Source organism: Desmodus rotundus, chromosome 12, assembly GCF_022682495.2.
Source record: "Desmodus rotundus isolate HL8 chromosome 12, HLdesRot8A.1, whole genome shotgun sequence".
Taxonomy (NCBI): Eukaryota; Metazoa; Chordata; class Mammalia; order Chiroptera; family Phyllostomidae; genus Desmodus; species Desmodus rotundus.
In genome coordinates this window covers 66,667,534-66,684,923 of record NC_071398.1, presented here as the reverse complement: position 1 = coordinate 66,684,923, position 17,390 = coordinate 66,667,534, and the positions used below count along the sequence as shown (strand labels likewise).

The 17,390-nt window shown below is 46.4% G+C and overlaps 1 protein-coding gene across 2 annotated transcripts in view; it reads left to right on the top strand.

The window, feature by feature from the left end:
* SPAG17 (sperm associated antigen 17) overlaps window positions 1-17,390 on the top strand; it is a 183,151-nt gene that overhangs the window by 38,686 nt on the left and 127,075 nt on the right. For both annotated transcript variants that reach the window (XM_045203731.3, XM_024570600.4), the window contains exon 4: window positions 13,202-13,333. In XM_045203731.3, the coding sequence (XP_045059666.2) occupies window positions 13,202-13,333 (132 nt within the window). The remainder of the gene's footprint in view (window positions 1-13,201; window positions 13,334-17,390) is intronic.

Here is a 17,390-nt window from a genome sequence, read left to right as displayed (position 1 = left end):
GGTCCTAAAGGGCTTGGTCTGCCCTGCTTAGGGGCGAACAGCTTGGTCCTTTGGGTTTTGGAGCCATTGAGGAATGCAGAGCTGGAAAGTAATATGAGTGGCATGGGATTCAAATCCGTGTGCAGGAAGAATTCTGTTCATTGCTGTATAGCATTTCTATTGTATATATAATTTACTACCTGTTTTGTTATAAAAATAAGAGATGTTCATTTTAGAAAATTTGGGAACTATAGAAAGAGTATAGCCCATATACTAGGAGGAACTTAAGTGTCTATAAAATATTCCGCCATTCAGAGATGTATTCAATATGCTTTTAAAAAATAAGAATTATATATTATATATGCTGTCACGTCATTTCTACAATATTATTATGTTAGCCTTTTTCTAAATCCATGTCCAGTGTCTATATAATAGAAAACATGGCCCTATCCAGTAATTCACTTGGCCACTCCCACTTCGGTAAATTAAGACTGTTTACCAATTGTTATAACCCTGATTATTTCCTTATGAAAAAATTCCAGAAACGGAATTACTCAGTCAAAGTATATAAACCTTTTTAAAGCTCTTGACACATATTGTCAAAATGCACCGGAGACCCCTTGTGCCGATCTGCATCCCTCTTGATGCTTCGGATGTGACCACGCCCTCTCCAACTTTGTGTTTGTTATCTTTGTCGATCTGATAAGCAAAAATTGTAAGCTTGTAACATTTTTATTGGCTGTGTTTTCTGAGCATGGAATTGATTACAGTGAAGCGATCATATAATTTTGTTTGCGGATTCCTCCTCGTAATGGGTGGGGATGCTTTATTGTCTAAATTCGGCCTGGGAAATATCATCCGCTTTAAGTGATTTCAGGTATCAGGCGCTGTGAGCAACACAAAAAGGAGGAAGCCGTCAGGTCCCTGCACAGACTCTGGGAGGGCGGCAGGCCGGGGCACCTGAGCCAGAATGCCAGTGAGCGAACACCTGGCTAGCCGGTGGGTGGGGCCTTGGTGGAAGTGGCAGTGAGGCCGGGGCCCTGGGACCCAGGGACCCGGGACCAGCTGTCCCAGTTCAGGAAACCCGGGAAGGTTGATATGAAAGGCTCTTCCGGTGTGAGCCCTCTCAGCTTCTGGCCTCTTCGTGGCCCCTTGTGCCCACGGCACACTGCCAATCACCTGGAAGGCTCACTAAAAGTGCCAGTACCGCATCTCAGCCACGGTGATGGGGATCGGGGCATCTCAGGGGAGTCCAGGAACAAGCACCCAGGTACTTGTGAGCCTGCACTTTGAGAAACAGAGTCACACGTGTACCCACCCACATGCTGCTCAGGGGGCAAGCCAAGGGGTCATCCTCCTTCAGGATGAGCTGTCCTCTGCGCCCCCTCGCCACCCACCCAGACCCGGACTGTGGCTCCTTCTGTTCTCACCCCTTCTCACTCCCTCCGGGCCCAGGGTTCATTCATTCATTCATCATTTCTTTCACTGTTGAGCACTTATGCTAGGCACTGTTCTGGGTGCCGGAGCGACAGACACGAACCTGCCCTCAAGGGACCCTGTCCTGGGGTCCCTTCTCCAGTTTGCTGAGTTCTCCCAAAGTGACAGTGGTCTGCGAAGGATCACAAAGTGCTCATGGTTTGCTCGTTCGCCTGCTCTTCAAAGTAGAAGGTGCTGCCTGCACACCCACATCTTCGTCTATGGCCGCTGGGGAAATTAGAATACCTCCCGGTAACCACACCTGCCTCTAGAGCTAGGAGCAAATGCCAATCAAAGCTGGAGGGGGAGGAGCAGAGCCTATGCTCTGTAATACTGTTCAAAGGTTTGAGGTTTGCTGTGGGTCACCAAGACATCCAAAAAAGCCTGAGATTTTGCCGCACATGAGCAGACTCTTATCTGTTTTGAACTCTCTGTGTCTCTTTACTGTCAATAGAAAATCTGAATTCCTATAATATGTCATTCAAGCCCCTGGTGGCCTCACCCCTGGTTACCTCTCCAGTGTTAACTGTCCCTCAATCCTCCCCCCACCACCATTCCTGTCTCCCAGTCCCCCACCCTGTGCCTCCAACCACTTTCCAATTTCAGGAATATGCCACTGTGTCTGGCCTCAATCCCTCAGCCAGGGAGGCTGCCTTTCCTCTCTCTTTCCTCTGCCCCCACCCTGTTTCACACCACCTGGCCTCCACCAGGAACACTGCTGTGGGTGCTTCGAGCCCCACTCGGCAGTAACACCTGCAGCAGACTGTGGCGGGCTCTCCCAGATTGGATGGGGCGCCCCCCAGGCACACCAGCATTGGGCAGGGCACAGGGGTCTGCAGGGGCTGCTCTTCACACATTGTGGTTGGCCTGCCCCCTCACCGGGAGCTGGCTGTGGGCAGGGGCTGTGGCCGTTGTCTCTGACACTCTAGTGTGGGGAATGCAGTGGGTGCTCTGTGCAAGTCGGATGAGTGAATGGCACAGGGGACCTTACACTGCGGGCCCCACAAATTCATAGCCAGGAATGGCTCCGTCTCAGCAGCTGGGTGGAGAAAGGAGAGCATCCCCTGGATCATGCCACAAGGGCAGCCCAGCTGCACAACGCGTCTCAGAGGGGGATGCACCACCTGGACAGTGCAGCCCAGAGGGCCAGCCCCCTCAGGCTGACCCCAGCCCACCAGAAAGTGCCAGCGTGGGTGAGGTACAGCAGCAGGGGTCCAGGCATGAGAAAATCTGCAATCAAGCAGCGTAAAACTTGGTTCACAATGGCTGACCGATTTAATTCATATTAGGGTGACCCTCTATTGGTCACCCTAGTGTCAGTATGTAAATGACCTTTTCCATAGTTCTTAAACTCAAGGGTATTTAAGGATCCTTAGAATGCTTGTTAAAACTTTGTCCTCCTAGGCCCTCACCTCCAGAGGTTGGTTTGGGGGAGATCCCAGGCAATCTGTATCTCTTACTGGGGTCCAGGGTGCTGGGGCAGGTGGTCCACAGGGCACACCAGAGAAGCACGCGTGGGAGACGATCCGGCATCGTGTGCCCGTGAAGGGCTTTCCCGGTAGCAGCCAGGAGGTGCCAATATCCTGTGCATCGATCCCCTTTACAGTCAAAGGGTCAGAGATACGGGAAGGACAGGGAGACTCGGACAACAGGCCCTCTTCATGGGACAGGTTGGGAGTAGGCTGAAAATGAGGAGGCAACAACAGCCTTGCGGAACACCACCCACAAGCGAGCTAGAGAAACCCTGCAACTTTCTCATAATTGTGGAAGAACCGAGCATTTGAGGAAAAGGAGACGGCTGACACCCTGCGTATGGCAGGTCCTCAAATGATGTCGTTTCATCCAGTGTAGTTTCGTTATGATGCCGTTGAGGAAAAAAAATTTCCAGCCAGGGCCAGGTCTGCGTGGAGCATGTATGTTCTCCCTGTGTCTGTGCGGCTTTTCTCCAGGTGCTCCACTTTCCTTCCACATCCCAAAGGTGTGTGCGGGAGGTGTGTCAGCGCAGCTCAGCCGTGCCAGTCGGAGGGAGTGTGGGTGGCTGTGGGTGCACCCCCCGATGGGAGGGGCAGGCTGCCCAGGGCTGGTGCCTCCTGGAGTCTCAGTGACTGCACTGGACTGAGGCAGGATTTTAGGAGAACGATCTAGGATCGAAGGAGGAGAAGACCAGAAAATGGAGGTGGCCGCCAGCTAGAGTTGCTCAGTTCTAAGATACTTGCTCAGGCCAGGGCACAAGAGACAGAGGGAGCGATAAGGGAGGTAAATTTCTACCTCTACCCTCTTGGGGATCTCTATGGCTGTGCCTAAAAATTAAAATGGCACGGGACAGATTAATAGGAGAGGAGTGTACATGTTTATGTAAGTTCCGCGTGATGCTGGAGCCCTTATAAGAAAATGAAGACCCCTAAGGAAATGGCAAAATCTATAGGCCTTGATATTAGGTTGAACAGAGAGAGGGAACGTGGAAAAGTCATCTGTATTTTGCCGTGTATAATGTGCAGCCACATTTTTAGCCCAAACTTTCAGGGAAAAAATCATTCATTTTAATTTTTCAATTCAATTTTTTATTTATGTATATGTAGAAACAAAACTGATTATCATATTCCAGGGCATTGTTTTACATATGGATATCATAATTGCTTTCTAGAGTTACACTTTTAATGCATAAGCATAAATAAAAGAATTAAAAAACATTTATATAAATATGGAATTAGTACTACCCATGTGTAATGAGCAACCTTATTTTTCCCTCAAAAATGTGAGCAAAAAAATGCACATTATATGTGGCAAAATATGGTAACTTACGTTGAGAGGCTAAAAGAAGAATTATTTTAACAAGGTCTGTTTGTATAAAACTCTCTTAGCTCGTCCTTGATGATGATAACATTAATTTCCTCTGGCATGGGGGGGGTATTCTCACATGGACATTTTTACCTCCTGTTTTCATGAAGGCACAGGGAGATGAAAACGTCGTTCTTGCCCTGGCCGGTGTGGCTCAGTTGGCTGGCGCATCGTCCTGTAACCGGGAGGTTGTGAGGTGGATTCAGGTCAGGGCACTTACCCGGATTGCAGGTCCAGTCCCTGATCTGGGCACGCACTGGAGGCAGCCAACTGGTGCTTCTCTCTCGCATCCGTATTTCCGTCCTTCCCTCTCTCCCTTCCTCGCACTGTAAAGGCTATGAAAAAAGATGTCCTTCGGTGAGGATAAGAAAAAAAAATGCCCTCCGCATCTGCTGTTTTTTAAGTGCTTTTAGCTCTAAATAATCCTTATGCCAAAGTGTCATATTTGCAGGAAGTCCATTCTGCCACCTGTCACAGCTATTAACATTGAATGTTCTGAGTCTAGGTCCTCACAAGGTCGCAGGAGAAAGAAGTTCAGCCATTTAGAGTCGAGGCATAAAGTAAGGACAAAGTCAGTAAGTGTGGCAAGAGTATTTAAACACAAAAATTTGAGCTGAACGCTCTCCATCCCTCCAGCTGAGACGAGGATTGGGTATGGAGACTGGGCAGGGGCTGGGGCATTGGATGGGAGCTCAGTAGCTTCGCTAAAGGGTGGAAAGGCTATTACTGCAAGGCAAGGGAATAGGGCAATGAGGAGCAGGACTCTGGAACCAGGTAGCTGGGTTCAAATCGCATCTCTACTACCTGCTTTGTGGTCACCGGGCCTCATTTCTTTATATAAAACGGGGTGATAAAGAGCACGCACCTCGAAGGGAAGGTGAGAGTTAAGTGAGCTAGAATGTGGAAAGGCGATCCTTAGGTCAGTTTAGTGTGGTGGTTGGAACGCCGCCGTCCGGTACAGCGTGTGCTCTGTGACCTTCTGTGCCTCACGTAGACTGAGAACCTCCCCCGACCTGCACTCTGCTCCCGGAGCTTCGCAACTGTGGCTGTGAACGTTTGCAACCCCCTTCCAGCCAAACAGCCAGTACCTCCAAGGACACCGTTCTAACACTTAATGAATGAGCGACTGTGCTGAGTATCGACATATGCTGGGGATCCTGTGAGGGGATTTAGAAGATGAGTCCAAAAAAATTAAATTAAAAAAAAAAGAAGATGAGTCAAATCAGGGTCTGAACTTCTGAGCTCCTAAAGGAGACAAACCCTGTACTCAAATGATTCCAATAGGAAAGAGTTAAACCCCTTAGGCAAGATTTTCAAAAGTTGTTGGGTTGTTCAGTTGCAGTGTTCACCAGCTAACAGAACTGAGAAGGGCTTCAGAGGAGTGGGAACATGTTGGGACTCAGGAAAAGATCTGAATTAAGGGAAAAGGTGGTAAGAAAAGAGATTGCCGTGATAGAGTTGTGTGTCGCTGTCGCACACCTAAAGCTAAGACACATCTGAACTTTCCGTATAATTCTTCCGTATATTATCACGTTCTGCTTTATGTGCCTTTATGGATTTTCAGGTATGTACAAAAGCTAAAATGCTACTTAATAAAAAGGGAAGCTTTGCTTTTTCCTTCTTTGGAAGAATAATCCCAACAAATGTTTCTCAAATAGAGGCCTGTCCTTTTTGACATGTGCGTGTTAGATGCTCAAAATGCACATCTCCTTTGGGGAAACTCATGATATTTCAAATTAGACACGTCTGTTAAAGCATGGATCTGTTCTACCTTCCATGTATTTGTTATTGTTGCTTCTGAAACTTCCTTACAGCCCCAAAGAGGTCTTAATCCCTGTCAAATGTTATTATGTTACCAACTTTTATGTAGTCTTGAAAGGGGTTGTTTATTTAGTTTCAGTGACTCCTTGTTACTGCCAAATATTATTTCATTTCAGCACAGATGTAAGAGGTCCAATGACTGGAATTATTTTACAGCCCTGACATTGTCGAGAGATGGATACCAGTTTAATTATGGACAGCTGAAAACGATCTAGGAGTCACCTGCTCTGGGTATTTATCATCATTACGAAGTTCTCACCAAGCTGCGGTCTGGGCACTTTTTATAACGTTCCATTTGCGTTAGACACACAGTGTGGTCTGCACGGGGCCTGTATCCTCGGCCGCCTTCAGATTCGTACACAGACAGCTTAATGTCGCTGCATTACTCTCCTTTCCTCAGCTCCAAGCGAGAAAACGCGTTTCAGTCACTCCCATTCTTTGTCTTCCCTCTTTTTCTGTCTCCATTGCCTTCTCTCGCTGCTACCTTCCCCGCCCAGCTGTTTCTCCGATATGCCTCATTGGAAATTATTCATTACGCAGAGAAGGGGAATTGCATAGACTGGACGTAAAAGACCAGGTAATGCAGAGACTGCAGTATTGCTGGCACTCTGCATATAAATGCAGAAGGAGCGACGGACGGACAAGAGTGGATGGGACAGGAAAGGGAGGCTGTGGAACTGCAGGACACTCTTCACAGAATTCCTCCATCTCACCTTTTGGAAGAAACTAAGAATAGCAAAATTCCTCCTTCTCTACCCCTCCCATGATACACTGCACCATTAAAAAAACGTTTTTACATTTTCTCTTTTTGTCTCTGCTTTTCCTAAGTGGACCCTGGTCTCTCCTTGGTAGAGTGGAGAAAGGGTTAGGGGAAAGAAGCCGTGGCTACCACCCCCTGCCCGCCCAGGCGCCCTTGCTCCAGCCCTTTTCTCTTCCCCTGACCTGGGCTGTCAGGCCTGCGGGAGCGCCTCGTCTGCCCTGGCTGGAAGGCTCATCGTAGTGAGTAAGAGCTCATTGTAGTGAGGGTTTCGGTCCTGTGTTGTTCACCGTACTGAGTCATCTTATGTGTTGTTCCATTCGCTTCTCAAAAGTCTTGTGAGACCAGCACTGCTCATGTCTCTCTGTAGACCAGTGGCTCTCAGCCAGGGGTGAGTTTGTCCCCCAGGAACATTTGTCAGGGTCTGGAGGTGCCATTGGTGTACAGAGCTGTAGAAGCCAGGGGTGCGCCAAACATCCTGTGATGCACAGGAAAAGCTCCTACAACAGGGAATTAGCTGACTCAAAACGTCAGTCGAGCCACTGCTGGAAACCCTGCCGTGGGCGGAAAAGCTGAGGTTTGCAGGGAGTAAGCAGCCTGCCCAGGCGACCCGGGGAGGAGACTGGGATACAGATGCAGCCGTGCGTTTGCGTGATGTTGCACAGAAGTGGTCCTGGCATTGGAGCTGCTGCATCACCCCTGCAGCCCAGCAGCTACGGATCCCCAGCACGAGTCTTTCCACGTGAGGGGTCCTTCTCAGTCGTTTTTAATCCGGCCTTCCGGCCTTTTCATCCAGTGTGCAGAGTCAGGCTCGTCTGCAGCAGGCCCTGTACTCGGAACTCTGAAAGCTGTATAAGGTACCCTCACTGGGGCACTAGTTCCTCTGATGTCTGTAGGCCGTGAGCAGACACGGCCCATACAGCGGCCAAATACGTACATAAATAAGGTTCTGCCCAAGAAACAAACTCGGAAGGTGGCACATCTAGTCACGCGGTTTACTTCGATGAATAAATTATACATATTTAATCTGACACGTGCTTAACAACAAACATAATACCTTGTATTCCTCAGGATAATTAGGTAGAAATGCTAGTCGGCGTTATTACTTTGAAGGTGCTGATCACAAATGTTAATATTCTTCTTCCCTTTTTAGTAATTTCTCAATATCCACGAGCTCAGTTTTGGTGGTGTTTTTATATGCCGAATATCTTTTAGTAATCTTAACCATCCCCACAAGCAGCCGCACACGTAAACGCACATACTCCTGTGCACACCTGCACATACAGACACGTGCACAGGTGTGCGCGTGCACACAGTCACACACCTGCGGGTCAGAAGCATTTTGTTCAGCCTTGTGCTCGTCTGGACTGAGTCACGGTTACAGACTTTGCTTCCATTCGCTGGCATCTTTACATATCCGAACCAACCCTGAGTCATGGACCCAAGGTAATGGGGTAAATATGAGCTCATAATTTGTGCATTAATACAGCTACTGTGCAAACGCCATGGACCCCACCCTCCCCCAAGGAGGGCCCTGAAACCAACCGGTTAATTTTAGGAGACTGGTACTATTTGGGGCTTCTGAAGGGAAAGTCTTCCTTCAGCCCATCCCTCTCCATCACCTTTCCCTTCTCTGCCTCACACAACCACACCTTCCCCTCTCTTCCATCACCTGTTCCAGGCAAAAGAAATGCAGATCCAAAGTCTTTACTCTTCCTCAGAACGCACCTGGGATAAATGAACAGCAAATCGAGCAGTGTCCAAGCTGTTCCATGTGCCTCCTTTGTAATCCGAACGGGGAACCTGGGCCCCTCCGGGAAGGCCGCCTGTCTATCTTACTACCGATCCATCATGCACACACACACATGCACACAAACATATGTGTTTGTGTGTACAAATGTATACACACACTTGCACATGCACACTCACTTGGTTTCTAGTCTGTGGAGCAATTCTAAATTTAGTCCAGGCAGATGCCATGCTTACTGCAACAATGTGGGGAGGAACCGCACAGAGGAGGGATGGGCGAGGGGAAGGGAGGCACCCGTGTCTGCGGGTGGGCCTGACACCCAGGCAAGGAAAGAATTTGGCTTCTTCGGCCTCTTTTTGTTGGACCAGATCATTAGCTGGTGAGTATGGCCTAAGTCTTTGAGCCAAGTAAGTGATAAAGACGGAAATATATTTTTACTTCTTAGTGTGCTCAGAATCATGAACTTCCTAACAGAAGAAGGACATCCACCCCCAAAATGAGATCTTCACAGTGGGGCCTCTGCTGCACTCTTTGAAGCTCGATTTCCTCCTACCAGTCTCTCCCGGTAGAGCACGCCTCCGGAAGCTCGGCCTGGGCCATCCGGCCCTGGCAGGCCCTCGGCGTGGCCTGAGCGGGGCCAGGAGACTCACACAGGGCTGGCCGGGCAGCAGTTTTTCTCCATTTTAATGAGTCTCACTTGCCCATAAGACTCTTTTTTTTCTTAAGTTTCTGACTCATGCCAGGCTAATTTATTTGTTTTTGTGGCTTGATGAACACCAGGGTTTTAACCCACTTAGGACTGTTTTTCTGCCTGGTTCTACAAGCTTGGGTTTTTGTCTGATTACTCCCCAACCCTGACCAGCTCACTGCTCCCATTTTCTCTTGCAGACTTCACCCTCCTTACATCTACAGCCCCTGTCGGTTTGCCTCCCCAAACACACACGCACACAGACACACAGATACACACACAGAGACACACAGATACATCACACAGACTCACAGGTACACACAGAGACTCACAGACACACAGAGAGACACAGATGCATCACACAGACTCACAGATGCACACACAGACTCACAGATGCATCACACAGACTCACAGATACACACACAGACTCACAGGCACACACACAGAGACACAGATACACACAGATACACACACAGAGACACAGATACACACACAGACTCACAGGTACACACACAGACTCACACACACACACACACACACACAGAGACACAGATACACATACGTGCAGACTCATAGATACATCACACAGACACAGATACACACACAGACTCACAGGTACACACACAGACTCACAGGTACACACACACAGACACATATACACACAGAGAGAGACACAGATACATCACACAGACTGACAGATACAGAGACACAGATACACGCACAGACTCACAGGTACACACACACAGACACATATACACACAGAGAGAGACACAGATACATCACACAGACTGACAGATACAGAGACACAGATACACACACAGACTCACAGGTACACACACAGACACATATACACACAGAGAGAGACACAGATACATCACACAGACTCACAGATACACACACAGAGACACAGATACACACACAGACTCACAGGTACACACACAGACTCACACACAGAGACACAGATACACACACGTGCAGACTCACAGATACATCACACAGACACAGATACACAGAGACACACCGATGCACACATACACATTGACTAGATACTAAACGAGTAATGCTAACTATGCTGGAAGGTTAAAAATTTGGTTATTATTTCAATTAATACAAGTAAGGCAAAGGAGGGGAATCCTTTCTGAAATGTTGCGTGAAATCTATTTTCTCTTAAATTCTGTCTCTTCTGTAGTTCTTTTGTTTTCGTTCCTCAAAGACTTAGGCTTCAAACAAAGGTCCTCTAAGGATTTGTTTTTCATCTGAGTCCAAACTACTAGCTCCTGATTGGGTGACAGTGTGGATTATGAAGTGTGAGAAGAAAGAATTTTCAGTAGAAATTATGTTTCTGCCTCTCCTGGGGATGACCTAAATACCATACAAATTGTCAGTCTCAGATTCTGAGTTGAGCAAGCCTTTCATTTCCATTAATGAGCCCAAGGTTCACTCTGCCGACCGCTTTGGGGGGGACACAGAAAGAAAAGGCCTGTGTGGGAGTCGCAGAGCGACCCTGGGGAAGGACACCTTGCGCTGCTTTTGCCGTGGCTGACCGGGCCTGCCGAGGGCGTGCCCGCCTTCCGGTGGCTGTGGTGCCGGCTCAGAGTCTGTCTGCTCTGGCCGCCCTCAGGCTGTTCGGGCAGGCAGGACCGTCCTGTCCCTTGTCAGTGCTGCCTCATGCTGCCACCACTCTGACCCTGTGTCCCCGTGTCAAGAGAACTGGTTCCCCGCTTTTCCAGCAACACTCCCCTGCACTGATCTCCCCCTTTCGCTGCAGGGTACCACCGTGGCTTCGATGCCACACCAGGCTTTTGGTTTAAACCCAGCTCCCTACAGACGGTTTAGATGAACCAGAGAAAACCTTTATGGCCAGCAAATACCTTTCTCTTGGGACGTTTTGTTGTGCTTTCGGTGCATTTAACACAGTGAGGTAACACTCAAAGACTCATAGAGACAGGGGGATAGAGAGCAACTCCAGAGACATCCCATCCATCACCACGACACCAGGCAGGCTTCACCGAAACCAGCCCAGACGTAGGTAACTACTCTGTTTTCACAGGTCATCAGGAAAACAGGCTCCTCGCCACCCCTGGGTGACCCATCCCAGTGCTGACTTCCCTTCAATGCCGTCATTGTGTTTGTGTCTTGGAGGAACACCCCTGCTAGGCCCCCGTGAGCCTTAAAAACCCAAATTTGTGTATTTTGAGCCGGATGGCACAACGCAGCCTGATTGTCAGCGCACTCTTCAGCTGGTTTTGAAAGGGCCATTTTAAACCAAACACATCTACCCATGGGCTGGACCCAATCCAACAGCTTCCATTTCCCGGTAAACGTGCGACTGTTCGTTCCCTTAGGGTTCTCTTCCCCCTTGAATCTGGTCCTCGTTAGCTGGTGAGGTTGTGCAGGTGGACCTTTATGTTTTCCCGCTCCCAGAAGCCACGGCCATCACGTCCCTCCCCCTAAGTCGTGTTGCAGAAGGACTGCTATAAAAGCAAGTAGCTCCGTGTTCACGGAGGGCGTTTGCCTGGATGCACACAAAGCCTTCTGATGCCGGGTTTGGTCCTTCGGCTTCAAAGGAGCCCTTTCCCCGGCTTTGCCCTTCTGTGATGCATCGCAGGAAACCCTGCTAGAGTCTCGAAGAGGCCCGGTTACATTTTGGCCTGTGCTACTCTACGGAGCCTTCTGTAGTTAGAAGCAAATCAGCCATCTCCCTTTCTTTCAGCTGTTTCCCTTGGCCAAGTGGAAAGTCGTAAGGAACCAGCTTGGTCAGGAAAGCGCTGAGCGAGCGCTGGTACGAATCTCAGACAGACGCAGCTCGATGAGTTGCAGTGTGCGCTGTCATTGTCTGGGACGCAGGGGCTGAAATTGACACCATATGCGCCAGGAGGAGTAATTGCTCCAAGGGGGGAGAAAGGCAACATGTCAGAACATTTTAGTAACACCTCATTCATCCTGGGGTTATAAATAAACCTGGTGCTCGCTTAAAAACAAAAGTCAGAAAATGCTTTGACTAGACTACTTTTGTGACAGTGCTTCCGCTGGAGGTGAGCTTTCCTAGGGAGACAACGTGAATAAGAGAAACACGTAGCAACATTTTATGGTCTATTTTACGTGATTTTATTTTTTTTGCAGTAAATAAAGTGGTTATAGAGCTCCAAGGAAAAGGGCCCAGATGTTCGAGCGTTGTGTGACATTTAGGGGAAACGAGCTGTAAAAAGTGGAGTCACAAAGCAGGCTGTCAGTGCCACACATCTGGACAGTACAGCCGTGTGTTCCCAGTGGCTGTCGTCACCCCGAGAAAACTCAATAACCTCATTTCACCCCAATTAGGCTGCACACCGACAGGATCCGCACGAAGCTGCAGGGGGGAGGGGCCGGACTCTCAGATGGTGCCTCCGTGTCAAGCATCTTTTATCTTTCATCTGCCGCTGGACACTAAGAAATAAATGACCGCTCACATAGCCATTTCCATGATGATAACCCCCACCGAGTTTGTGATGCGCTGATGAGTCAGAGGTTGACAGCTGGGACTGTGTGCCACGCTGCACAACGGGCCTTCTGTGGCACCACACTGCCCGTCTGTCACCCTGTCACAGAGCCCCGCCCACCTTCCCCTGCCCACTTTGGAGGGTCTGACCCTAGCACCCTTGCGCGAAGCCCCCCTGCCTTATTGGGAAAAGAAGTTAATTTCCAGACAACCCAATTTATTTAGAGTAGAGAATAAATGCCCCTCTCTGTGGGGCTAGGCCATTTTTCCCCTAATTTTTTTGGCCAGCAGTGAGGCACCTTTGCAGTAAGACAAATATTACAAAACCAAATACCATTTCATCTTTTCATCACTGACAGGCTGTGCCAATGGTTGTAAAATGCCACCTTTCCTAATAATTGTGTTTCTCCGTAGGTGTTACTAGCAGCAAAAGCAATTATGGACAATGGAGAGAAATTAACCTTACCACTGATAGGGAAACTCTTGAAGTTTCAACTTCTCCAGATTAAATTTAAGGACCAACAGCGGCGGGAAAACGAAAAGAAGGTACCGTACCCTGGTGGGTTCCCTAAAGACCGCGAGCAGCGGGTGCAGCGGGCTGGGTTGCTCCAAGACGGTTCCTCTCCTCGCCAGCCTGCCACGGAGTGCTGCCCAGCAGCTAGCCCTTCGTCTCGGCTTCTTGGGGGAAAGGCTATCTATCCAAGGCTCCGCTGGAGTAACTATATTTTCTCAAAGACAAACACATTAAAAATAAGTTCCCTCGTGTAGAAATATGACAATATTCAGGGCCTGTGCCTGAGGTTACTTGTACAGCAGTCTATTTATATGCTAGCAACAAAGAAGGGGACTGAGGAGAGACAGCGAGTCAGAAGTGAATGTAAAAGCTGGGAAACCCCACAAAGTCAAGGTCCTATTTGAAATAGTTTACATGATATTCACTAGGAGTGCTGATTAAAATAATGGGCTGCATCTGCACCTTCGTCATAATCTATTTCAGCAGCAATCCATCGCGTCTATTTCCATAGAAAATCGCGTCTATTACACACTGAGGATTTCTTCATGTGTAGACTTTTCACTTAATTAGCCTATGGAAATCAATCTGTGTGTTTTCCAAAGATTCAGATTTTCATCTGAAAAATACTTTAAAGTACTTTTAGCAAGGCGATGCCAACTTAAATCCATTTGCTATTACCATTACTCAAAATGAGAGACATTTTTCTTCTTTTTCAAGTCATGCTGAAGTATTTTGGGAAAGTCAAATGCTCCTGTGTGTCCATGTGTAACATGTGCGTGTGTGCCTGTGCGTGTTGGAAATGCATTCACATGTAAGTTGTTCCTTCGTGCCCCTAAGGGGAAGAGGTAAACCCAATTCTTGGAGGAAGAGAGAGAAAGTGATCATGTCCCGATCACACCTTCTTCACTTCGGTAAGACCCCCAAGTCTGGCTTTCCTGTCTGAGTTGGTGTCTTGGCGGGATCATTGTAAGAACAAACTAATAATGCCACCTTATATTTGCAATACCGGGCTTTATGCTTTTCAAAGAGGTTTCCCACGGAGCACCTTATTGACGCGGCAGGTATTGTCCCCAGAGGAAAATTCCACTCGTGCGAACACGGGCGATGCTACAGTTTTCCATCTGTTGAAGCACTTTCCCTCCTGTGCGGGAGACTCGCACCTTCAACACTCAGGGCCGCTGAGACTTGGCAGAAGAAAAATTGGAAAATTGGAAACTATAGAAATATCTTTTCTTGCCCTTTTAAATTCCAGCATCACATGGGACTCTGAATTAGGAAATGTAGTCTGTGAGTCCTGGAAAATCCCCGAACCTTCTGCTGGCTTTGTGCTTCCTCACGGCGCCGACAAGTAGACCTAAGAGGCCAACGACTGTCAGGGCACTTACCGGCCTGCCGCCTATTCTAAGTCAGGGATTGTCCGTAAGAGGTTTTAGGTTCAAGGTCACAGGTTTCAAGGAACAATAAGTGGAATATCCTGGAAGCTCCAAGGAAAGTTTTTAAACTAGCAATGAGCAACAGTATGAAAATATTTCTTCACTGTTTTGCTCAGCATTTCTTTGGAATGTGAACTGTAATAATACAGTTATAATATTCTGAAGATATAGAAATAATCTTGATTTGTTGAAAATTGAAGAGTCCTAAGGAACTGGGGCTTGCATTTAGGTTTATTTCTATATCACATGTAATATATAAGTAGTATTTGCTACAAGAACTCTGTGCAGCAGAGAGCCAGCAATTGCACGGACTAGTTTGATGTCTTCGTTAGGTCAGGTTCCCAAACACCAACCCCAAGCCCCTGTGTTGCAACCTTGTGAGTAAGTGATGAGACCCAACTGGAATGGGGTGCTTTCCAGAAGATGCTCTGGGTAAAAGCAAGGCTAAGGGAATTGTTTGGGGGGTGATGTAATCTGTGTTCATTTCAGCAACGCTGCCCAACCGGCCAGTCGGAACAATCAGCGTTGAAGCTGGTCAGCCAGGGAGTTTGGCAGAAAGCGAAATAAGTATAAAGTATGTGAAACTGACACCATACCGTGCATTAGAACTTTAAAAAAGAAAAGAGGACTTTACCCAATCTCCTTCTCTTTTCTAAACCAAGGGTAAGATTCTGAAATTCCTGCAAGGGGAGAACCTGTCCCTTCAGCATTTTAACATCAACATGAAATCTTTGTGGATTTTTTTTTCAAATGCTAATTACAGTGCCTACATCTGTACATTTTCTGAATTGTATTTTTTTAGATGAATGCTTAAAAAATAGCCACAGCAGTAATTATAGCAAATACTAGGGAGAAGCTGTGGACAAAAATTAATATAATTCAGACCCTGTTCTTTTTCAAAGAAACAAATAAAATGTATCACTATATTTTGATCCTGTTTTATTAAAACTTTTTTTGAAAGTAAATGGTAAACAACATCGTTTCAATTGCCAAATGCAGTAAAAACATCATTTTTTAGATTCCACTAATTTTAATAATTTATAACACTTTAGTCTGGGCTATGCTTAACAGTGCATTTGCTTTGACCACAAGGAAGTTAGCTGGCTAAAGAATATTATAAAAAATACTACACGAGGAGATATTTCTTAGAAGAACCGTTTTGACTTTAGCACATGAATTTCTGGAAGGCAAATGCCTGCCTCTAATTGCAAACAAATTGAATATATTTGAAAACTTTATCTATTTGGAAATACCTTATTAATTACTTCTAAATATGCATATTACGGAGAAAATATACTATATTTCTTTAAACATATTTTAGCATTGCAGAACTTCTGAAAATGACCCGTTTACAATTAATCTCAAATTAGATTTTATTGTATCTTAAAATCTGAATGAGAGTGTTTTACTTAAAAATGAATTTTTCTTACACACATCATTATCTCAGCATTTATTCCGCATTTTTAGTTCTTCATGATCAATCTGTTGTTAATTAACATTTATTGAAACAAACATTTAGAGGAACAATGTAGCAGGCACGTGTTCATTAGAATTTTAAAATAATTTACTTGGTTTCTATTCTGATCCCTGTTTTCATTTAGCCATTATCTGAATATTATAGCATCATTTACATGTTTCCTTCTTTTTAACCCTAACTTTTATGTTATATGTTAATTGTAAACATTTATTTAAAACCAAAATACTTCATTTGTTCATTTGTTTATTTTGATTCATTTCAATCAAAATATTTAAACTATATTAAGAATTCAACTAGAAGAAAATATTTAATCATCTGTAATAGATGAAAATGGCTGTAATACAAAAAAATTAACAATTTAAATAATCGGTCGAACTAAATCCAGTTTTTTGTGCCTCTGAGTTTAGTCAGATTCAGAATATTTGAATAGAGTTTTGGAAAAGATACAAATATATTCTAGTTGTGCTTTTAATGTGTGAATTCAAGTAACCAGTCCCTATTTTCTTGGATATTTTTAGCATGTCTTTTGTGGGAAAGCAGAACAGTTCTTTCTGGCTTACATGCTTAGTACAAGTTGCCTTATTTTACGAGGTACTTGAATTGAAGAGAAGGAAGGTATGCGTTAAAAGCTCTGGGGAGATAGTATTGGTTAACTTTTCTTAAAATGACTCAAAATTAAAAGCACCTGAATTTGACAAGCTGTCCTAAAGGAACCAGGGCCAAGTCAGGCCTGTTCCGTAGGAGCCACAAAGAGAAATCAGGGTGACGTTCACACACGTTTCCCAGCTTACTCCAGTTGAAACCCCGAAACACTGGAAGCTGGCCAGTGTACTGTGTGTGTGTGTGTGTGTGTGTGTGTGTGTGTGTGTGTAAAGAAAGCCATAGGGACGTACCAGGAAATTACAGGCTGGTTAGTTTTGATTCAGTTGTGGTTAAAATCTTCGGACACTATTTTAAGAAATCAAGCAGAGGAAGAGCAGGAACTTAGTCGAGAGGGACCCATGTGGTTTCAGGAAAGGAACAACTTGCCTCACCGACTGGATGGAATTCTTTAAGGCTACATTATCGAAATGAGGTTACCGCCAACGAAACCGTTGGATCTACAGAACTACCAAATTCAACAGCTCGGGGTAAATAATGAATGCCTCCCTGCCTGGCAAATCCGTAAAATAAAATAGT